The sequence below is a fragment of the Chinchilla lanigera genome, unplaced genomic scaffold, assembly GCF_000276665.1.
Source record: "Chinchilla lanigera isolate Chin_1 unplaced genomic scaffold, ChiLan1.0 scaffold00003, whole genome shotgun sequence".
Classification (NCBI taxonomy): domain Eukaryota; kingdom Metazoa; phylum Chordata; class Mammalia; order Rodentia; family Chinchillidae; genus Chinchilla; species Chinchilla lanigera.
In genome coordinates, this window is record NW_004955404.1 from 33089182 (window position 1) to 33113935 (window position 24754).

Below are 24754 nucleotides of genomic sequence, written 5' to 3' on the forward strand. Positions count from 1 at the left end.
ATTAGTGTAAACATAGTACCACAGAGCTCAAGGTTAAAGAGGAGATCAGAACACTTCCCAGTTGATTCTAACAAGCCGACATTACCCTGATACCAAAACCAGACAAATACTGCATCACAAGAAAACTACACGCCATTATCGCTTATGAATATACACAGTCTCAGCAAGCTGAAGCCGGCAACATACAGAGGATTATATGTCACTGCAAGTGGGACTTCACCCAGAAATGAGGCCAGTTTAACATGGAAATCAGTGTAGTACACCACACTAATAGAATGAACAACAGAAGCCCACACTTATCTCGATGGATGCAGAAAAAGCATCTGACAGAGATCTAACTTCCTTTCGCTCCTTTTATGATGAAAACACTCGTTACACTGGAGCAGAAGGGACTGTCTTCAGCAGGAGTGAAGACTCACACCTACAATGCGTTGGAAAGGTTGAGTCCCTTCACTCCTTTGTTCCTTCAGAGCAGGAACAAAACAAGGATGTTCAGGTTCACCGCTTCCACTCAACCTTCCAGCCAGGGCCCTTAAGAAAAATAGTTCCTCATTGGTATAAAGGAGGTAAAACTATCTTTATTGGAAATTGACATGATCTTTTCTATGGAAAAGTCTTAAGAGTTCCTCAGAAGCCTATGGAACTAATAAACAAGCTCAACAAAGTAGCAGGACACAAGATCAGCATACAAAAATCAGTTGTGTATCTATTTGCTAGCAATGGATAATCTGAAAATTAGTGAAATTAAAAAAGCACTTATAGGATAATAATAATGTGAAAAAAAATACCTAGGAGTAAATGTCACAAAGGAAATATAAGATTGAAATGCTGAAAACTATAAAACTGTGTAAAAGATGTTTGTGTACTTAAGTGAGAACACCTTGTGAATTAGCTGAAATAAACCTTTCCTCCTTTAACTTTGGGTATGGGGTATTTTGTCTCAGCAATGAGAAAAGTAACTACAGCAGAACATAATCAAGAAAGTAAAAAACCAACCCAAAGAAAATACTTATAGATCTCTTGATAAGCAGTCTGTATTCAAAATATCTAAAGAAGCCTTACATACACAATAAAAAGACAATGGACAAAAATTTGAATAGACATTTCTGTAAAGAAGATAGATAGATGGGCCTGTGAGCCCTTAAAAAGATTGTCAGCATCAGTAGTCAACAGGGAAATGCTAGTGAAGACCACAATCGTGCAACTTCATACCTTTTAAAGATGGCTAAAATTAAAAAGACAGGCGTGTGGAGAAATTGAATCTTTCTCACAATGCTGGAAAGATTATAAAATGGTTCAGTGACTTTGAAAAAATGTCTGGCCATTCTTCAAAATATTTAATACAGTGTCACTCTATGACCTAGTAATCTACTTCTAGGTATGTATTCAAGAGATTTGAAAACATATCCATATAAAAACTTCTACACTGTGTTCATAGCAGCATTCTCTGCAATAGCTAAAAATTGACATCAACTCAAAGTTCATCAACTGAAGAGTGGATAAATACAATATAACATATACATACAATTGAATATTATTTGATAATAAAAAGAAATAGACTATTAACACATACCAAAAGGTGAACTTGAGAACTTTATGCTAAGATAAAATAGGCAGACACAAAAACCATGTATTGTATTACTCACTTTCTATTAAATGTCCAAAATAGACAAATCTATTGAGACAGAAAGTAAATTACAAGGTGCCAAGAGCTAGAGGGAGGCTAATGAGTAGAGGATTTTCCTTTGAAGTGATGAAAAACATTTCAGAACTAGAGGAAGTTGATAGTTTCCCAGAAAATGTGAATTATACAATGTATAAGGGTAAATTTATGGCATGGGAATTACATCTTAATAGAGTTATTAAACAAAACAGGAAGAAGGAGCACAGTGTTAAAAAGGGTAGGGGATGCACTGGCATTACTATTAGCTGCACTTCATGAAAACCCCATTCAGTGATCACTATTAAATACACATTTGAAATATGAGCATCTGAAAATCAGAGATTCAATTCCAAGATACCGTAGCTAATACCTCTTAATAAGCTATGATTCACATCTATGTTTTCAGACTGAGTCCTGTGTATTTTTCTTCAATAAAAGCCAGGATTTTCATCTTTTTTTCTTAAAGATAATATGAGCTTATTACTTGCAGAAATTTAAAAGTCCGTAAATTAAACTTCAAATTAAATTTATTTCAAAAGTGTGTATATATGTATGTATGTGTGTATGTGTGTGTTTGTGTATTTAGTGATATGAGAGAATGATCCAGGGCCTTGCACAAGCACTCCACCACTGAGTTGTGTCCTTCACCCTGATGTTTCTCCAGTTTAGAGAACAGCGTGTTCTTTTGTTTTTGTTTCTATGTTTAGCATTGGCAAACCTAGTTCAGGAAGAATATCGTGAGGCATATATTTCAAAAACTCACCGTATAAAATTAAAATCATATAGTTTTGTGCTTCAGTCTTATAGAGTAGGAAATAAACACATTAGATCTTATTGGGTCTGACTTTCCTAGTGACCAAAGCAAAAAAGTAAACAGAGTGGGTTTTGTTGTTCTGTCTGATGAAAACAGAAAGAGTATTAGTGTTGCTGAGCAAGATTTCCTTCATGCTAAGTAAGAATTATCACATACGTCTTTCCAGAACCTCATTGGAAAAGTGGCAGAGTCTTAGTGTTAAGGGTCAGGAAACCTGATGTCTGACCCCATCTCTGCCACTGTTTAGCTTTGGCACCTTGGAATGGTCAGTAGTCTAATCTTCCTGAGCCTCAGTTTCCTCTAAATGTACCCCAAACATTAAACTGGGTCATTAATATATCTCCCTACTAACCCAAAACTAGCTTAGTAGAGTGAAGATTATGTGAAGTTTTTAGGAAGGGGACTAAAAAATAGAATATTCTTTACTCTTTCAAATGGGAAGATGGTCGTTTTTTCCCAAATCCAAGGACATGCCCATTTTATGGTGAGGGAAATACGTCCTTATGCTAGCGGATAGTCACGTAGACCACAGAACACAGGTAGAGAACTGCCAGTGAATCCTATTTGGTCTTGTTGGGTATATATCCCCGTATATGCAATAAAAACTGTCAATAATTTATGTAAGCTTAAGTACCACACACATAGCTGATATAATTTCAGTGCTCATCAATAAAACAAATTTCTAGTGTAACATAGATCTAGTTAATGATCACCATGAAATAGATGAACGCTTGCTTTGATAGTCTTGTCAAAAGTTTATGACATGGTTGCATTACAGTATTTGATTGGAATTGTATATTTGACGCATCCTGTATGTTTTAATATTTAAAGCACAATGTCTCATTATACTTGTTATATACTCTCTTTGCCTGGGGAAGGTCTTTAGCACTACTGTACACATGAATCTACTTTGTAAGATCCTTCTGATGACCCTTCCTGTCCAGTGCTGCCCCAACAGGGTTGCACTGGGACTTTAGTTGATGTGCGTGGAAAATTCCTCAGAAGTGGAAATGGCTCCCTAGTCCCCTCCCTCTCTTCCTCTCTGCTTTTCCTTCCCTGTCAGGCATCTACTGATAGTACAGAAGATGCACTGTACAGAACCTTGTCTTCACTCTTCAGTAGCTAATGTGTATCTTTAGCAAAATAAAGGAAATTTATTTTTCTGAATAATCATGACTATAGAGCGTGTCAAAATTAAGAGCATGCAAGAGCCACTGGAGTCAGATAGGCTGTTTAAAAAGCGCTGTAGGGATGTAAGGCAGTGGGGGATGAAGCAGAGACCATGCCACAGCGAGCGGGGCAGGGCTTGTCTAAAGGTATTTGGATTAAAATAATCACCTGCAATCCAGTTCTGACCTAGGAAGTTTCTTGAAACTGTCATGCTATGACTTTTGGCATAAACAAAAGTTAAAACATAATTTGAACCAGTGTTTTCTGAACAAATCCCATGGGAAAGTTCCTCTAAATATTTCAGCAAGTTTTGTTTTTTGGTTTGTTTTATTCTGGTTTTGGTTTTATCTTGAAGACAAGGTCTTGCTCTGCAGTTCAGGCTGGCCTCCAACTCACAACGATCCTCCTGCCTCAGCCTCCCAAGTGCTGGGATTATAGGCGTGTATCACCAAGCCTGGCTTCAAGTAGGTTTTGTGTCTTCCATTCAGTGGGTGTGTTTAATATAATTTAGAAGTTTTTGTTTCAGAGTCCTTGTTTTACCCTACATTGTGAATTCCCTTTTGGAGGTAAAATATTTGCAATGCATAGTGTTTCCCCCAGAGTAGCTATTTTGAATAGATATTGTACATCTGAAATCGATGTACTTCTGTTTCACTGGTAGTCTAATTTCATCATAAAAGCTTGATAATACAGACAATAATGAAACCAGGAATGGCTGCTGCCATTCATGATTACTTTTCTCCATTTTGGTTATCTTTAATAATTTTCCTTAATACAGCTGCTGATCTTACTTGCTAAGATATCATGCAAAAGAGAGAGAGAGAGCTAGAAGATAAGCCTGTAAGATTTTTTAGTATTTTAGCGGTGTAGAAAGTGATGAGGAAAAACACTTACTGGCAGTTGGTATGTTTGAGGTACTGTGAGTTCATCCCAGACCCTCACATCCAAAAGACGCACTTATAAACCCATCCCCTTTCAGTCAAATTAGCAGAAGACTTTATTTACTAAAACAAAACTATAATTAGAATGTATCTCAGGCATAGTCATTCAGATGAAAAAAAGTGCCAAACTGATTTGAATATATGCTGAGATTGAGCGTTTTGACACATGGTAGCAAATACATTGCTCTTGATTTATACGTCTTGTGAAAACATTTTTATTGGATCCAGATTCACATGTGAAGTGATATGATGTCTTTGTCACGGCTTCTGGAAAGGGTGGCAGCTACTAATCTTAGAATTCCCGTCTGTTCAATGCCGGTTTTATGGAGGAAACTGCAGATAGGGATGAAGGAGAATCTTACACTGAGGAACCTATCCTACTTTGGGCTGTGCCTCCTGGAAATTCGGGAGTGAGAGGATCTAAATGGCACCTTCCCCTAGTTCATAGCACCAGTGAAAGAAGAGGGGCATGTGGTTTGATGGGAGGAAGGTGTGTTGTAGTATATGGAAGATGCCTCTGAGAGCCATCTGCTGGCTAAGAGAACGCCTACAGAAGAGCAGATGCCTGGCTTCTCTGTGTGAACAGAATCTCTCCCTGGGATTTGTGTAAGTCCTGATTCATGGAAAGTCTTGTCCACTCTCTTTTGGTTATGGCCTTGGTAATTATTAACAAGAAAGTTGTTCCACTTACATGTATTCTATGGCAGAAACCAGTCAGAAATTCGTGTAGGTGATGCTTAATGTCCTTATCAGAATAAATTGAAAATAAACTTTGAAACCAGTAAGATACATGCTTCTCACAGCAGCGACCTGCTTTCTGTAAGGTAACTCCGTTGTGCAGCCAACTCAGAATTCTTTTTAGTACAGTTGTAAATGAGACGGGATGGCCAGGAAAAAATGAATTCTGTGGCATTGATGGTCCCTGTCACATACTACTGCCAGCTGCAGATTTAAAATAAATCACCTCCCGGGGCTGGGGATTTAGCTCAGTGGCAAAAGCGCCTGCCTGGCAAGCGCAAGGTCGTGAGTTCGGTTCCCGGTACCGAGAAAAAAATAAAAAAAAATAAAATAAAATAAAATAAAATAAATCACCTCCCTGCCAGGAGTGGTGGCTCATGCTTGTAATCCCAGCTTCTTGGGAGGCTGAGGCAGGAAGATTGACAGTTCAAGGCCAGCTTAGAGAACCTGAAGAGAGCCCTCTGTTGAAAGGGGCATGGGGTGTGGTTTAGTGATAAAGTACTTGTGGCACAAGAATTTTGGGTTCAATCCCCAGCACCTCAAAAAATACTGGGAATAAATATATAGCTTAGAACTCTAAGAAAGTATTTTCTTGTGAAAATAGTAAATATCCTACATGCCTCTCAACTTACCTTAAAATTAGCAATTTATAAGTATCTTATAGAGGACTACATTTAGGAACATTTGCTGTGCTGTTTCACATAACTAGATTAGAGGGAAAAGTTATGTGGTACCAATCACTTCATTGTTTTCCTATTTTCGCATATGCTGGCTTGTAATGCCTACCTCTGTGTCTGAATCAGTACAGTGAAATAGCTAAGATTCAGCTCTGGAATCACCCACTTGAGTCCAAATCCTGTAATAGCCAACATCTTTGCCTTGGCTTTGCCTTAACTCCTCCGTGCCTCAGTTTTCCTCATTTGTAAGATATGGCTGCTAATGACATCCCCCAGGGTCCTCACTGTCCTCAGGTTTCTTGGAGCCCAGGTGAGATGATGTGTTTGAAATTTGCTAACGCCTTTCCCTGTGGCCATGTTTTCTGCTCTTATTTTTAAATTTTCTCTGTGTGTCCTCTTCTAGCCTTGAAAAAATGTCCTAGACTTTTCTTTTTTTTCTTAACTCCTATAGGAACTCCAATTTCAGTGAGGGGCATCTCATCACGCTAAGGTCACCCATGACAAATGGTCTTTTATTACCTGCTGATTACAGTTAACCCTAATTTCTTTCATGGCAGCCATGCAGTGCCTTCTATTTAAATAGAGCTGTTTCTGGATGTGACTTTTCGAGCCTGTCTGGGTGTAATTCTAATTTAACTTGCCATTCCAAGCAGGACTGTTCTGCAGCTGGAGTCATGATTCACTCATTTGTTCTCTCTAGATCTAATTATTGTCCCGTGGTGCCCAGGAGGCCCCCACAGGCATTGGTACTCCTCTGACTGGCCCGACTTCCTAGGGGAAGGGCGTGGCCTTCGTTACTGCTCCTTTGCATTGTAGAGATGTATTTAGCACCACACTTGAGAACATAGCAACAACTGCTTTGCCTCATACTGAGATGATGACAAGGATTATTGCAAAACTTCTATGCTGGCAAAGGCAGTAGCTTCTTGTACATTTTCGTTCTTGTAGAACAAGTCCAGTTTTTGAAGCACTAAAGTGTTTGAGGACATCGTCAGTGCCTTGTAAGCAGCGGACATATTGCATAGAGGGTACAGGAAGGAAAGAGCAGAAAACCTTAAGCGTGATGACAGGTTGCTGCTGCTATTTGCCCATATTTATGGGTAGCCCCAGAATGAGATGTGGCACCTTGTCCTGCTTTCCTAGATGCTTATCAGAATCAAAGGAACTTCTGTCTCTTCAATTTACTACCAACCTACGTAGCTATCACAGTGGCTTCTCACTGAGAATTTTAATTATAAGCCATGTTTTAGAGCACCCATCTCTTGAAATTAGTGGAAAGAACTGAGACCCTTCCATATGCACACTTTTAAACAATACCCAGATACCCTGATATCTAATAGCATTTAAAATATGAAGCTTGAGGGACTGGCTATAAGGGTGAGTGTTATGGTTTGTGTCTAGATGTCTCCCCAACGCCTCATGCAGTCATGGGGAGGAGCTGAATCTAGAGTGTGTGATACTGGGATTAAGGGTGTGCAATCAGTTTATTGATTGGATTGGCACTGTCCTAATCCCAGCAGCCTGAATAGAGTATAAAAGGGACAGAAAGATGCTGTTAAGATCAGTTGTTGCTTTTGCTGTCTTCTGCGTACCGTGAACTGTTCTCCTGTGCAAAGCCACCCTGCCCTGGAGCCAGCTGATTATGGACCAAAACCTCTACAAACTGTGAGCTAATGAAAGCTTTCCTCCTTTAACTTTAGACCTTGGGTATTGTATCTTAGCAACAAGAGAGAGTAACTAAGACTCATAATCAAAGGAACATAGTAAGGGTTCATTAACCAATTAAATATCTGTTAACTATATCAAATTAAAAATTAAGACTAACTGGCTAAATTCATTTAGTCATTCTACCTAGCAAACATTTCTTGAATGTCTATACCACCCTAGGCTCTAGAGGTAAGAAATTACTTGGCAGTAGTCCATTGACTGTCATGGTACTGGACTTGGTCATGGATGGGCCTCAGCCAAACACCCCCCATCCCAGCCGTCATCCAACCTGGCAACCATGGAATACGCTGTGGTCTGGTACAGCAACAACTGGTCTTGGCACTGGGCTGTCCACTCCTCTTCTTGGGTTTTAGTGTTCTTGTGAAGTTTTAGGCCCTTTTTCCTCATCCCTACTATTACGGTTTGTGTCTAGATGTTTCCCCAATGCTTCATGTAGTCATAGGGGGTGGGCTTTTCATAGGTGGCTGGATCTATAGTGTGTGGTGCTGGGATCAGAGGTGTGTGATTACTAAATCAGTCCTCTACTTGGTCTGACAGTTCTGGCTGGTATTAAGAGTGTGAGTTCTACACCTGCCCTAGGGTGGGTAGCCTGCATGCACTATAAGGGATAGAAAGAGTCTTGTCTCCCTCCCTTGTTCTGTCTTCTGCCTTTTCTGTCTTCTGCCTGCCATGAACTGTTCTTTGCCATGCTACCTTGCCTTGGAGCCAGCCTTTTAAGCACTGAAACCTCTACAAACTCTGAGCTAAATAAACCTTTTCTCCTCTAACTTTGGGTGTTGGATATTTTGTCTGAGAATGAGAAAAGTAACTAAAACACCCACTTACTTTCCCACTTTTCTACAAAGACATAAAGTAAGTAGTTCTGAATGACATCATTATACAAAAGTTCCTCCACATCTCCTGAAGATTTCTCTGCCATTTAAGTGTGGAGACATGGAAGAAAGCTTACCTGCTGAATATAATTTCAGAGTTAGCTTTATTGAATGAAGCTGCTCATTGCACGTGCCTTTTTAAAGAGTGTCTTTGAAGTTGTTTTTATTGCACTGATACCTTTAGGTGGCTGTTCTTCATGATGTCTTAAAACATTTTACTTCAGAATGAGGAAAACCAGGATGTGAGGTCTCAGCAGTGAGGCAACCACCTAACATGTCCTCCTCTGATGTAAATTCAGAACTCTCTCTGAATCAACTTCATGCTACTCCATGGCCTTTGCTTTTGTTTCTTTGCCTTCCGTACAGTCAGTGACAGATGGAGTTTGTCACAGTCTTGCTTCTTGGTCCCTTATTGTCTATGTAATATTTAGTAGGTTTTAATTTCAAAGTCACTTTTTATTTTTCTTGTATACATGATACATAGCAAGATAAACAGCTAACATCTACTGTAGCCAAAACTATATGTCTATGCACTGTTACATTTAGACCTCTACATATGAATGTCAAAAAATAATATACAAAACAGTATTATACCTTTTCTTTGACAGGGTCTCGCTACATAGTTCAGGCCGGCCTTAAACTTACTTTGTAACCCAGGCTGGCCTCAAACTCAGAGATCCTCCTGCCTCAGCCTCCTAAGTGCTGGAATTAGAGGTATGCTGCACTATGCCCAACTGATTAAGTTTTAAATTGAAGCAACAAATACCTATCATTTTTCTAGAGTTTTGATAATCAAGATGTCATTGTATAAACAATAAATGACTTCCTTTTTTAAGATCCTCAGTGCCAAATTCCTATTTATTTTTACGACTACACATTCAGCATATGAATCACTCTTGCCATGTGGTGGCACACAGTCTTCTTACTCCTGGGACCCACACCCAGTGTCAGAATACAGATGGTGAGTAGTGATTAAACCTGTTCTTTTGTGGGGCAGGCCAATTACTCTGTGCACTGTTTTCACAGTAGACTCCTGTCCCTGTGACGGAATCAGTTATGTGGAAAACCACAAATCTACATTGATGGATGCCAAGGCTAAGAAAATTCACTTAGCCATACATAGTATATATTTGTTCACTCTAATATAGATCTCAAATAAGTCTGTTTGAGATACAGGTGGACAAACACCATTCATATTTGATCTTACCTAATATAAAGCTTCAATACCTAATCTGTTATTTGTAGAAGGGAAAGAATATGCTGAAAACTTAAAAGGTATATGTATAGAAGGAAACATTTTAGAAAACTTTATTGAAGCAATAGAATAGAATAGTATCAGAAATACTGTATGCTTCTGTCACTTAGGACGTGGATTTTTAAACTCTGGAATGTATGTTCATTGGACTACTACCTTACTTCATCAAAATTAGGAGACCACAAACTACAGCTATGAACCAAATACAGCCCACTGTTTTTGTAAATAAAGTTTTATTGGAACCACACTTCTTTGTTTATATATTATCTATAGCCACTTTGATGCTACAGTTTCAGAGTTGATAAGTTATGACAGAAGACCTTAGGGCCCTCAAAGTTGAAATACAGTATTTACTATCTGTCTCTATAGAAAAAAAGTTTACCAACCTTTGATCTAAGTTGAAATGTCACCTGCTGTAAAATGCACCATGACTATATGTGCTGATAAAGAAAAAATTATTCCAGTTAAAGAAGCTTCTTGGTATTAGAAATGTTAAAATATGAAAAAAATGCATCAGAGAATTGAAGTAGCATATACTACTTCATATAAATAAACTATCACATTTTATCCATATAGATAAATTTCAAATGCCTCATGTTGAATGAAAAAAAGGGCAAGGGTAGATAGAACACTTTGCAGAATTATATGAGCAATATGAGGTTATTTATATTAATTCAATTGACAGTGCTGTGAATTTCTACAAATGCAGATATGTAACATCAGTAAGAAGAATTGGAAAGCTCTAAAGAAAGTTAACAGCAGAGCTTGGCCCTAGGAAGAAGAGAAAGGATCGGGGAAATGGTAGACGACAAGGGGGAGATTTATATTTGTCCACAGTGTTTAGTTTATTAAAGTGAGGATTCATTAATAAAAACTAATTGTAAAAGCATCCTAACATGGAAAAACAAACTATGTCAGAATAAAGAGTGGTAAATTTCTATGGTAAAGATACTTTTTATCATATTTCACTGTAATTTTAAAGAATTTCATGGCTAACTAAAAAAAAGATGAGTCATAATCTTTATTTCTATCTCAATCAAAAGAGATTAAGGTTTGCAAAAGGTACCTTAGACTTAATATTAGGTACTTAATCAGTTACCTAATATTCCAGTCTAATCCTGTTTTTCTACTGGCTCATTAAAACAACATGCAAGTCAGGACCAAACTTCATAGCTAAAACTTTTTCTTTAATAATAGTAGTACAGCTAATCTTTAAATACAGTGTGCTTTATTCCTCACCATGAAAAGCCACAAGGAGAAAAGTTAAATGTCAGGTGTGTTTTACTGCACAGAAATAGCCTGTCATGAGTCACGTTATTGATATACTGGTGTCATTTCTTTCAGCCTGACCACACTTTGTTTTGCAGTGTGCTTTGTCAATTTACACAACTCAGTTACTCCTGGTACTTACTAAATGCATTCAACCTTTCATTTGTGTCTAGCAGGGCTTCCTAAAATAGTCTCTGTAAAGGATATTCTGAACTTCAAAACTGGAAGGTGTTGATTTACTACGACCAGATGTTTTCCTTTGATAAGAGGGATTTACTCACCTGCCACTACTTTCGCTTGGTTTTAGGTTGTTGTTTCTGTTGTTGTCGTTTTAAGCATGTCTTTCTCTCCCTGGGACTATTCAGCCAGAAATAAGCCCTGCTGCCTGACTTTGGGGATTAACAAATAAGAGGAGTCCAGGAAAGTAGCAGCAGGGAATGTGGTCATGGGTCTGTGAAGCTCAAGCCACTAGACCCAGAACGGAGGGCTGTGCTTCTCATCGTGGAACTCTACTTTTCCTTTCTCCAGTTCAATTTCACCATTTAGTATTGAGAGCACAAGACGCCAGAGACGGTCTGAATCCCCAGACTCCAGGAAACGGCGGATCCACAGATGTGACTTCGAGGGATGCAACAAAGTATACACAAAAAGTTCTCACCTGAAGGCTCACCGGAGGACACACACAGGTACCGCTCCGCAGGGCGTCTCAGCTCTGCTCCGGAGCCCTTAGTGTGCTGCCCTCGCCTGTCTTTCATCTGTCCTGAATTATTTAATCCTTCCTTCTGGGCACAGTGCATTTTCATTCCTATGTGTGTGTTTCTGTGTGTCTGTCTGTCTGCCTGCCTGTCTGTCCTTCTCTCTCTGCATTAAAAAAATGCCAAAGTCTTAGTATGAAGTTTATCGGGTTTAAAAATGTCCATATGGCACAGTAAGCGAAAAGATGGATAGAATTATTGTCTTCTCTTACAGCTACATCTTATCCACCTCCCCACTTCCATCATGTTCTGTTCTCCTTTCAGTCCATTTCCTTCCAATAGTAAACAAGCAAACAAAATAAAATTCGCATATACAGAGCTTTGTGAAAAGTTTTATAAATATTTCCACATATTCTATTTTATCCTTACTGCTTTGTTTTCAGTTTTGGTGTGGGTAGGGAGAGGATTTTTTAGTCTTCATGGTTTAGAGACAAAAACTGACAGCACAAGTAATTTCATGACTTGGTCACCATCCCTCTGTTGTCCCCCAACTCACCCACTCACCTAGGAAAAGAGCTAATGAGTTGTCGCTTAGCCCCTGCCCACCCGTTCTCTGCCTTTTATACTCCTGAGCCAGCATCCCCTAGGAGAGTGACTGCAGATCAGAGGGTTGCACTCAAAGACCGGGTAGAAGAGGGAAATGTGTTCCTACAGTCTCCTGGTAGAACCTGCCACACGGCAAGCACCCTGGTACCATGCCTGTACTGGACAGCAGTCAGACTTCAGTACCTGCCCCTACCTGGAAGCATCAAGTGGAACAGATTCCCATGTGGGCATCTAAATAGGCCTCCCATCGAAAACAGAACAACCACATGATGCAAACCATTTTCCAAGCTCAGGAAGCAGAATCATTTAAGTTGGCCTTCTGTGTCATTCACTTAGCTGTGTTATATGTCAGATGAAATGTGTAGCTGCACTGCAGGCCCAGGACTCCAAACCTTGAAGCAGGGCATCATTGTTTTGTAATGAAATTGTGGCATAAGAGACTTACCCAAAGTCAGGAAAGCATTAGAGAATCCGGAGTTTACATGTGTTCATCTAGCGTGTTACACTGTTTCTAAGGTGGTTGACTGAACACATGTTTTAAGTTGTCCTTTCCAAGTCCGCATCCCTGATTTTGAGCTTCTCCATGAGAGGTTTCCATCTGTTTCTGGGTACTGTTTGTAAATCAACTTTTGTATCATTAAATCAGTGAATGAGCATCTTTACTCATTCGTGGAAGTCAAATAAGTGTGCTGCATCTCATCAGGACTTAGCACAAATCAGAGCAAGAAGTGCGATCAGGCCATATTACTGACTTCTTTTATAGGATCATTTCTAATTAGAAGAATGATCTGTCTTTAGTGAATCATCACATATTTTGTGTTATTCTGTTCTCCAAGAGCTTTCTGGAATACATATTGGCCTCATTTTGACACAGACACCTGTATTTTACTTACTCACATGGAGAAGAGTGAAAGGAGGGAGATTCTTCATCAGGTACTACAGAGGGCTTTAATGCCATGGTGTTACAAGTTTTAGGCACTGATTGGAGATAGAAGAGAGGATCAGCATTCTGCAGGTTGCACACTCTTTTTCCAGTCTGGGAAATAGTTATTCTATACCCATTGCATTGGTTTGGCCCATTATTCTAATAAATGGAAATGATCTTAAACCTCTCTCCTCCCACCTTATTTTTCCTAAAGTAGCTCTCTTCTTCAGCTCCTCCATCTTTGCCAATCAATGGTTGGGTTACTGAATAAAATAGGTTCAAGGAAGAACCCCTGAGACATAATCTGCAGACCGGCATCCAGGTGGATCTTAATTCTTTAATAGCTAAGCGACCACTGAACTGTCTTACTTCCCACTCACATCTGTCTGTCTCACACCTACCTCCAAATAGCCTTGTTAAATTCCTGCCCCAAACCAAGATGCATCAAATCCATTTGTCGGTTTAGCAGAGAACTTGTCATCTCCATATCTGCAGGTTCTGCCTCTGCGGATTCAACCACTCTTGGATAGAAACTATTTTGTGGGAAAAAAGTTGCACGTGCACTGAACATACGTGGATTTTTTGTGTGTTATTCCATAAATAATACAGCACAACACCTGTTTATCTAGCATTGACTTTGTATTAGTTATATAACTAATACAGAGATGATCCAAAATATATAAGAAGACGTGCATAGGTTATACATCAATGCCATTTCATATGAGGGCCTTGCATATCTGCAGATTTGTATATTTTCAGTGAGGGGCAGGAACCAGTGCTCCAGGATAGCAACAGATGGCTGTAGCCTGTGTAGGCAGAGTCTCCTGAACCATCAATCAGTAACGTTACTTTTAAAGAGGAAAAAAAAAGAACTAAAACTAGGTTAATTGCTGTAACTGGCCCAAAGTGAGCTTGTGCTGGCTTCTAATTTATAAATATTTAGAAGATTTCATAACTTGGTGTTCAGAATGTAATGAACACTGGTTCTATAGTAATTCAGGTTGGTTCACATGCTTTTAATAAAAATCTTCTTAACCTTCCCTTGCTTCAGGCATATTGAGTAAGGTACTTGTGTGTGACCAACAATCATTACTGCGGCATTTGGGATAATAGCAGCTGACTTATGAAAACCACACACGCTGTGGGAGGAGGGGGAAGGCAGCAGCGAGAACTTTCTATGGAAAGTCACACTAATTCTGGCTTTAACACTAGCTCTCTCTGTGCTTTACTAGTACTTGATCAGTTGTTTATTCAGGACTGGGTAATTTAAGCATATTTAGAGGAATGTGAAAGAGACACATAGATATCAGCAAGGAATTTAGCAAAATACTGAGAAGTATCCTTTTAAATGTAAAATGAAATATGTTTTCACTGATGTGCAGTTTAGATAATAACTTGAAGATGTGCCGAAATGCTGGTACTGTGTTAAGACTCAATAATAAGTGAAGGTGTGTTAAAAAGGAGGAAAAATACGTTGTAACAGTCACACTGTGTTATGGACAGCAGGTTCAGTACTAACTGCCCTAAGATGGGTGTCTCTTCTACAAGATGCAGGGTACAGGTTCACATGCTTTTAATAAAAAGCATATATTTAAATGAATATGCAGTATATTTAAATTAAGTCATTTAAATCTGCACTTTATATAAATACTGTCTACAAGGATTTTCCCACTTTAAGAATTGCATTGAACATTAAATAATTTAAATTTGCATTTCATAAGAAAATTTGGCATTGCTGTTTAGAAGCATCACTATTTTCTATTCAATAAGTGCCATGGTGATTTCTAAAGCACAGGACAAGGAAATAAACTGGAGGCGTTGGTGATTTGTGCAGCCACTAGATGGGGCCGTAGCCCCAGATGTTGGTTTAAGCGAGCCGAGGGTCTGAGAAGAGGAAGCGAGAGCTCCTGTGTGACACGACTTTAAAGTGGACTATCATTGTTCCACAGAATATTGCATTTTACTGATGTATTTTAAAAAGGCAAAGTTAAATTTAAAACAAGATTTCAAAAAAGGTAATTAACATATAGAAGTTAATTTCAGATGAATCTGGAACTATTTTATGCTCCAAATTTGTATCTTGCTGTGTAGTAAATCTGAGACTCAATAGCCAGTCATGTTTAATAATCTTTTTAATTCATTTTAAGATTATTTGTCTTAAAAGTTAGCCAAATGAAAGCAGTCACACTTCTTATATGTTTGGCTTTACCAACAGTAATTCATTCAGAATTGTACACGTGAAGGAAGTTTATTCCAGGCCAGGAATATAGCTTAGCAGCATAAGAGCCTGCCTGGCAAGCGCAAGGTCCTGAGTTCGATTGCAGATTTAAATGACTTAATTTAAATATACTGCGTATTCATTTAGATATACTGTACCCTGCGTCTTGTAGAAGAGGCACCCATTTTAGGGCAGTTACTTCTGAACCTGCTGTCTGTAACACAGTGTGACTGTTACAATATATTTTTCCTGAAGCGCAAGGTCCTGAGTTCAGTACAAAAAAAAAAAAAAAAGGAGTTACAGGAAGTTTATTTGTATGGATCCTTAAAAGTACCTATTCTGCTTTAATAGTTTTTATTGTGCATGTCTTCAGTACTTGGTGGTTACATCGTGGGGAGTCCATGCCTTACATAACACATCTTAATTCTATTTACTTCCCCTCCCATTGCTGCAAGCAGTTTCTAAAATTTGTCTTTCCCTATCTTTATAAATGAAGGAATCTGTACATTATTTAAAACTGTTTTGTTGCTGAATAAGCCTTTGTGATTAATAAGTGCTATAATTAACTTATTTATTATGTACTAGTTACATTTGATTGTATGTTTGACATACACATGTACACACCCTCTTCAGACACACTGATCCTAAATGCCTGCAGATCCTGTACATTTTTATTCTTACCTCATCCATTCTTGCTGCCAGTGCATTTCTGCTTGTGTATTTCTTGCTTTTAGTTTGCTTTTTTTTTTTTTTTAACTGGCTGAGATTCTGAAGTGGTTGAGGAGATTGCTTCAAAGAAAATCATGGGCTTTGTGACACCTGTGCGTTCCGGTGGCCTTCAGTTTACAGATGCTTGGAGCTACCAAGTCTTCCCTCTGGATAAGTGAGGTGCTCCTGTTCATGACTTCACATCTGATTGTTCATTAAATATGTCAGTGCATGTAAAGCTCTATTTCAGGCTTCTGCTATATAGATAAGTTGTTACATAAAGCATAGGGCTTAGTGATGCCAACATAATAAATCACTGAAGAGCAGATTGACATTTCTCAGGGCGAAAAATCCTTTCCTAGTAAATTGTTTAAGTCTTGAGCAGACAGCTCAGAAACACAAGCCATAGAGTTGTCCTAGTCTGTTTTCTGTTGCTAATACCACAGTACCATAGACTGAGTGAGTTACAAAGAATAGAGGTTTATTTCAGCTCAAGGTTCCGGTCAAAGATCAAAGGGCCACATCTGGTGATGATGGCCTTATTTCTTTCTAGCAGAGCCCCTCAGCCTCTGCTACAGGGCAAGAGATGGCGTGCATGAGAGACGTAGCCAAACTGGCTTTTATAATAGTCCAACTTTGGAGATAGCCCATTACTTCATTAACCTATTAATTCATCAGTTGCTTGACAGGATTCACCCACTCATGAGGGCAAGGCCCTAATCACCTCTTATAGGTTCTGCCCAGCCCTCTTCTTAATCTCATAATGGGGATTAAATTTCAGTGTGAATTTTAGAGGACACAAGTTCCCTTCAAACCACAACAATGAGTAATGGACAAGGAATAAGAAAATGTAAGTTTAGTATCACTAAACTTGAAGGCAGGAGAGAAAAGGTTCGGTCTTTCTTGGATCCTCTTAGATAAACTTAGAGAAGCTACCTAACTTATGTAAATCTCAGGTTTGCTTCTTTAACTTTGAACATGAATATAGAAAGTCATTGCATAATTGTCACATGAAACATCAGTTTTATATCCCAAGTATATATGGTGACACAGCATAGAGGCTCAGTAATTATTTGGTGAATAGAAATTAGGTATGTGTGGGTATAATTGTTATTATTGAGAGCAGTAAGTTTAAAGGAAAAAATCTAGATAATCCAGTTTATAGTCAGTGAGCTTTAATTATATAATCTCTTTATTTCATACTCTTACTAAATTTAAAATTTGCATAGCATATATGTAAATTTGGAGTAAAGCTAACTTGTTTAATAAGTCCATTTTGTCGCCATTATAGTAAATAAATAACCCTTTATGAAATGCATTTTATATACTTACTAAAGCATTGCAGTTGTCTGTCTATAATTGACCCATTCTAGACTTAACTAAACAACTGTTTATTGAGCATTTGCTGTCACGGGAGAAGGTTTTATTTCACAAAGGTAGAAAGAGGCATAGCTGTACTTCAAGGAGCTTGTCCATAAGTGCGCTGCAGATCACATGAGTAGTTAGAGCAAAAACAAGTGAACATCCATAGGAGCATCCTTTTCCTCATCGTCAGTAAGTGAATCTGCAGAGCCCGGCTCTGTGGAGCTCGTGCCTGTGTGCTACCCCCTACCTGAGGTAGCATTCCTAGTTGCCTCTTTTCTTCCTTCTCCTTCAGTCTATAACCTATTTACTTTCCAAGCTGCCTCCCTGCCTCCTTGTCTGTTGAGCTTTCTGACCTCTCTCCTTTCCTAAACAGGCAGACGTTCCATCCTCCCAGCAGTCTGTACATTCCCTGCTGTGGAGATTGGTTGTCAGAAAGGATGGCTATGCGGGAAAGAGTAAAGCAGCAGGAACAACAGACAAGGCAGCTCCTTGGACCTGAGGGTAGGGCGTCCACCTGCTTGGTGGATGACTAGCATGCGTGGTTAGGGTGTTAGCATGAGAGAGAAGTCACAAGCAGAGGGAGCTAGTATTTCCTGAGGACCTGTGGTGTCCAGGCAATGTGCTCAGCTCCTTAAATGCTTTACATATCTTCATCACCTATGTAAATCCCTGCAGGGGAGCAGGCTTAGCGTACCTGTCCATAGCCAGATAGCACAAAAGCAGTGGCGCTGGGACTGGGGCTGTAGTTTCTTAGGGCCTGGGCTGTTGTCGTGCACCCTGTCTCAGACAGGTTTGCTAGTAATCAGCCAGACTCATCTCTTCGTCAGAGCCGCATTCCTGTGCGTGTGTGCCTGGCAGTACTCACCCGTGAGCACTCGTCATTCAAATATGGGAAAGTAACGAGATAGCAAGAGGGTTCAGTGATCTGTCTTTGGGGTTTTTTAGTAGTGTAGCCTGGTCCTTTTTCTCAGTCTACTGAAATTTTCCTTGTTAGAAAGCCAGTGAGACACATAAGCCAGAAGCATTCAGCATTAGAAAATATTAAATAGCAGCTCCTGATACTTGCCCATCTCATAGCCCTTTGCATACTCGTGGATGTGATGTAGAGATGAATACAGCAAAGAGTCCCCAGTCTAGGGCACACTGGGGAAGAGACAGCCACCTCCACAGATACCCACTGCGGGAAGCGTGAAAGCGGCAGGAGTGAGCTTTATCTGAGCCGAGGGACTAATTGGTTCTGCCTAGAGGGATGTGGTGCACATCCCCTACCCATACAAACAAACACTTTTTAGGGCCGTCTCAAACAAGGAAAGTCTTCCACCTATTTCCAGTCTAGGTTGGTAGCAACACGCTATGAAAGTGTTGCACGTGTTGTACTTGCATTCGTTACTGGAGAAAGAGTTGTTTTAACCTATCAGAATTACTGCTGAGAAACAACACTAAGATGCTCAGTGATCTAAGTGCAGGTACTCTTGCTGTGCATATCTGATGCAGTTCTGCTGTGAAGGTCTTACCTTATTGAATTGACTTTAAAAATAAGTCGATCTTTTTTTTCCTATACATAGAAAAGACTTCTAAAGCAGCCTACCATGATTCTCTCTGTTAAATAAATCTATTCTTAAATGGGTTTTGTTTTTGAATTCTACTTACGTTAGCCCGTAAATCACCAACGACAGTGGAAAACTAGAATTGCCATTGGATCAGTATGGATCTTCCCTGCTTTGGGCTCTGTTTTCTTAATACATCCGGCAAAGCTCTTGGAAAAGGATAGTGTGGGGTAATAATATCTCCAACCTTGGTGCTTTCTTACGTTCTACTTAAGAGTCACTAGGTTTTGATTTTTGGTCATGGAGTCCTCAAAGGCATGAATAACTGCTACTAACTTAAAATTTGTGGTTTCAAGGATAAGGGACTATGTTTTGGTAGAATTGGTAGACTGTATATTCACCCTTAAAATATATTAAAATGTTTATTCATAATGTTCTGGTTAATTCAATTAAAAATCATAACTACCAATAAAAACAGAATTATATATTGCCATAAAGATTAAAATAGCTAATGTTCCTTTGAACAACAAAGTACAAGGCTCAATCACATATCATGTTACTGATTTCATAGTGTTGAAATAAGATACTTCTTTGCAGATCTGTATGTGGCAAGAGTTTTAAATGAAACTTCCCAAATCTATTTTCCTTTTCAAAGGTTTATTTTAAAATTTACTAGTCTAGAAAAGATCATAGAATGAATAGAACATGAAAAGTAAACTGTCTCACAAAACAGATGACTTTTATGTTGACTCTTGTATGTTCTGTTTTCAAAAGAAAAGGAAGACAGTTTTGTTTTCTTTTGCATGCTGGGGATGGAACCCAGGGCCTCAAGCATGCTAGGCAAGCTTTCTACCGCCAAGCTACACCCTCAGCCCCATAAGGAAGTGTTTGAATTAAAGTGGTTTTATTCATTTAGTCAACAGAAGAACAGTGCTGTTAGCACCGTGCACTATTACTCAAAGCCGTCTTTGGGACCATGTGGATGAGCAAGCAAAAAGACAGGAAAATCTTCCGTCCCAGTGTACCACGAGGAGAGCTTTAATGCAGACATGCCCAGCATGCTGTGGAGCCAAGGAGGGACACAATCACACTCGAGAAAAATTTCTTTCAGTACAAGGCAAACAGTAAACTGGAATGGGTAGAACACAGGACAGCAAAACAAAACAAATCAGAAGCTGCTCCTGTTGAAAGATAGCAAGACCTCTGTCGTGGGGATGCACTGCAGAGGACCACTGGCCGGATGTCTGGAAGGCAGAGCTGGCAGATAAAATCACTGGGGTGAGGCAGATAAGGAATACGTGTCCTACTTCTCTAAGGAAAAGCCCAAGACATCTCTCCAGCTAGAAGTTTGAGCTGGACCTTGTGTTGACGAGGTTACCCTTTTTCTGATAACAAATGGGAGGAGGAATATGTCTTGCTTAGATGTAGCTGCTGAGTAGGTGTCCATCATGCTGAGGTTGCTTTTAGACTTCAGTTGGAAATGCCCCGTACCTGTGTGATGCTTAGGAGGAGTCTAAGGTGCATCTACTTAAGAATCTTTTTTTTATAAGCTGTGGTGGAGACTGAGGAAACCAAGGGGAACCTGAGCAGCTAAGAAGAGAATGTCAGAATCTTGGAAAATATGCCAGTGACAGGGAAAGGAAAATGTCTCTGCAAAAGAAACCGAAGGCACAGTCACAAGACACATAGGAAAATAGGTGTTGTCACTGTCTGGAAATTTCAACTGCAAACAGCCAAGTAAAAAAAATGTCCTTTGACCTTGCACTTCTGAGTTTCAGTAAAGTGTATTTGATTATAGGTTATTTTCATGTGTTTGTATTTGACTTCTGCATGAGGAAGGCTAGGCTCTGCGTTAACCGTGTTGTCTGTCCTGTCAGGAAACTCAGGATCTCAGTCTGCTTACCCAGTTCTGACCAGATGCCCTGGCTTGGGAAAGCAGTAATCTAAAACGTCGAGAAGCACTGCACACAGCGGTTAGCACGCATGCTAGCTGGATGGCTGAAGGAAGCAGGGGTCTGTTTTTGCAAATGCTTCGTTAGGGTGTTGTCAAAGTTAAATGAGTTAATATCCTTAAAGCTCTTAGGCAAAGTATGATACCTAGAAATGTTATATGCTTCGGCAAATATTATTTTATCCAAAATATCCATCCTGAAACTGCATGGGGAGGGAAGAAGGGATTCCTTCGGTCTTATTTGCACATAAAGAGAAGATCTTCACTTCTTCCCATACAGTTCAGGAGAGCAGAGCAGTGTTTTGCTAACTTGTTTGATTAAATTGCCAAGATCAATGGGTCAAAATATCATGAACCCGTGGCCCGTACAGTGGCTTTATACTTAAAATGTTTTTAAAACTCAGGGTCAGGATTGGCATCCAGTTATCAGAAACCTTAATTCACTTCTTATTAGGGTTTCAACTGAGCATGTCCTCCACAAGCCTCATGCGCTCACAGGTAGGGCTTTTGGAAGGTGGTTGAATCATGCAGGTGAGGTAGTGGACTTGCCCAGGTGGGCCTGTGCAGAAATCGGGTCACTAGGACATGATCGGGAAGGGGAGAGCCAGCTCCCAAGCTCCTCCCTTCTGTCTCTGCTTCCCGACCTCCATGACATAAGCAGCTTTTCCTCTGCTGAGCCCCTCTGCTGTGCTGTTCTGCCTTGGAGCCAGCGCACCAGGAACTATAATTCTGAGCCAAAATAAACCTGTCCTCCGCGAAGTTGTTGTGCAGGTTATTGTGTCTCAGCCACAAAAAAGTGACTAAACCTCTCCTTAAAAATAGCAAACAGGATCTGTTTTAACTTTACAGTATTTATATTTGCAAAAACAGAAAAATCTAGAATTCCATGACTACAAACTTAAATATCCTTTATTGAGAACCCGCCATTTGCCAGGTACATGGCATCTGCATTTTTGAATTTCACAGAAACACTATAGGAATCGATAGTGTACTCATTTTACAAATGGAAAAACTGGTGCAAGAAGTGTAACTCTGCACCTCAGAATCTGCTTGCGAATCCCTGGCTGAGCCTGTATTTGGCCATACATTCTGTCCGATTTCAAAGTTTGTGGTAGTTAACATGACCTTAATCAGTGAAGGCGGAAGATAGCCTGGATGACTCAGGTGAGCCACACACACAAGTTGGCCTCTTGGTCTCAGAGTTTCTATTTCCTCATCTTGAAAGTACCTAATTTCCTTCCCAATCTAAAATTCTGTGAACTTTCATGAACTAATGTAACAGAAACCAGAAGACAAGATAGGAATCTTGATTCTGGTTTTTTTTTCCCCCTCATATGCAAATACCATTCCTCATGTGAAACAAATTGTCACAGCAAATATGTTGAGCCTTGAAAGTAATGAAGCTCATTTGTCAGTGTCTAGGCCCTGTAACTTTATAAAAGTTAAACAGGGACATATTTCAGAAATGTACTTCTGAACCTAAGAAAAATACCTATGTTTCCTGTTGCAAAAGGTGTCCTTTTCAGTTGCTTGAGAAAATAATAGAAGCTGATGAGAACATGGGTGTTTTGTTTAACACAGGCCTTTTTCAACTACACATTCCTCCAAGCTCATTGCTCACACATCATTTTAATATGAAAGGGCACCTGCCTTCTGTCTCAATTCACATTTACTTCTCAGCATTTCACATGGTGACATGGGAGGTACCTGAAAAAGTAAGTTTTGTTTGGTGGGCTTGGGGATCTATTCACTACCTGATGTTTTCTTTAGACTTTATTATGCCTTCTGCTGGGTAAATGTCATGGAAATGCATTTAGTGACTCTTAATCCTTTTCTTTAACCAAAATTGAAAGAGGCAGCCTTCTCATAATAAATCAGTTTGTGTTGACTGTTTTAAGACCAAAAAAAAAACACCTTCTGATATGTTTTATTTTCCCAGGATACTTATTCAGTTTAAATAATGCCTGCAAACACACACATGCACACATACACACAAAAAGTTGGCTACACGTGCAAAATAAAGTTATATTTAACCTGAGCTCTAAAGATGGTGTTAGGTTTTCTTAGAACCAGAAATAGCAAGCCTTTTTTGGGATGTTCTATTTTTTTAATCTTTAGATATCTGTTGAATAAAAGAATCTTACCATTTTCAGCACAACCTTTACTAAAATACAGAAGGTGGAAATGGCATAAAAACTTGCCATGGCACATAGAGAGAATCACTTCAGAATTTAAAATCTAGAAGTTAATGAAATGTCACCCCAAAGAGTAGTACAACATCACCCAGCTGGCCACCAATCACTCAGCTAGGGTCCTTTGATACTTCTTACATATCAACTTCAAACTTCAAAGTCACATACCGGGACTCATTGCTAAAGTAGTGATACCATAAAGAGAAAGGAAATACGCTAGACCTTTTTCTATAGGATTAACAAAAGTAACCAAAATCAACGATGATCGGAGGCTGAAATCCAAACTTCAGGTCATTTTGAAAAATATTAAACTTATTTTCAAAGATTTGCCAGAGGGGGATTAGAGGCGTATTTGTGAGCTGGAAACAAGGAGCAAACAAGTAGGCTTGCTGGTTTTATTTTTAGCTCATTTCCAGGGAAAGGAGTTTGGAGTAACACATTTGCAGAATTCCAGTTCAGATGAATTTAAGGAAAATTCACCATCCCCGAAGAAATGAATGGAAATCCTGTTTACTGTCACTGTCCTGGCTCATCCTGATCGAGAGCAGCTGTGCGTAGCAGCAGCTGAGCCCAGAGGTGTCTGCCTCATTTTATTATCCACGCTAGCTCTTTCCATAGGAACATTATCATGGAAAATGTACCTACCCTTCTGTTCCTGCCACTGGTTTTTGAAAATCAAATTTGGGCTTTTATTATTTAGCAAGTTAAAGGGAAAGAGACAAAATGAAAGAAAGATTCTGTTCTTCATTAGTGCCTTTCGGGCTCATTTACACATACTTTTGTATATCTTAAAAACTTATTTATCATCTTAATTAGTTTTTTATTCATATGGTGGCATTAGTTCCTGTTATCTTAATGTACTTTAAAGATTGTACCCTTTCAATTATTTCAGAGCACAAACATAAACATTATATGTGAGAAACAAGGTAGTATCTACTAAAATTTTTTATCCATTTCTAACCCTTGACTACTCCAAAGAGAGCATTTAATGACTTATTGATCCTTCTAATGAAATGCTAGGCACCAGGTAGGTGTAATCGATCCCTGGGTCTTGTTTGAGGGAGCAGCGGAAGCCAACTTCTGCCTGGCGGAAGGATCCCTCCCTTCTACCCTGGTGCCCATAGCTCAGCCTCTAATTTTGAGGAGATATTGGACATCTTTTCTTTTTTCTCCTTTTTCTTAAATGCAGAATGTTTAAACTCCAATCTTATCAATGAGGCAAGGGAGGCAATAAATATTATGCTAGGATGTTTGGTTTTTGAATAGTGAAAAAGAAAATTATGTACTTTTATAAGGAAAATTTTAAGGGAAAGTCATTTATCACCCAGATAATTACATTTACTGTTTTCTAATGTACTTTTTTCCCTTCCCTCTTCCCTAGTACAAGGGTTTTGCATTGATACTTATTCCCCAAAAGCTC

General features: G+C 39.2%; 1 protein-coding gene across 4 annotated transcripts in view; it reads left to right on the top strand.

Moving 5' to 3' along the window:
- Positions 1-24754, top strand: part of Klf12 (Kruppel-like factor 12) — a 411890-nt gene that overhangs the window by 373546 nt on the left and 13590 nt on the right. For all 4 annotated transcript variants that reach the window (XM_005374183.1, XM_013516598.1, XM_013516591.1 and 1 more), the window contains one exon: positions 11656-11813. In XM_005374183.1, coding sequence (XP_005374240.1) covers positions 11656-11813 — 158 coding nt within the window. The remainder of the gene's footprint in view (positions 1-11655; positions 11814-24754) is intronic.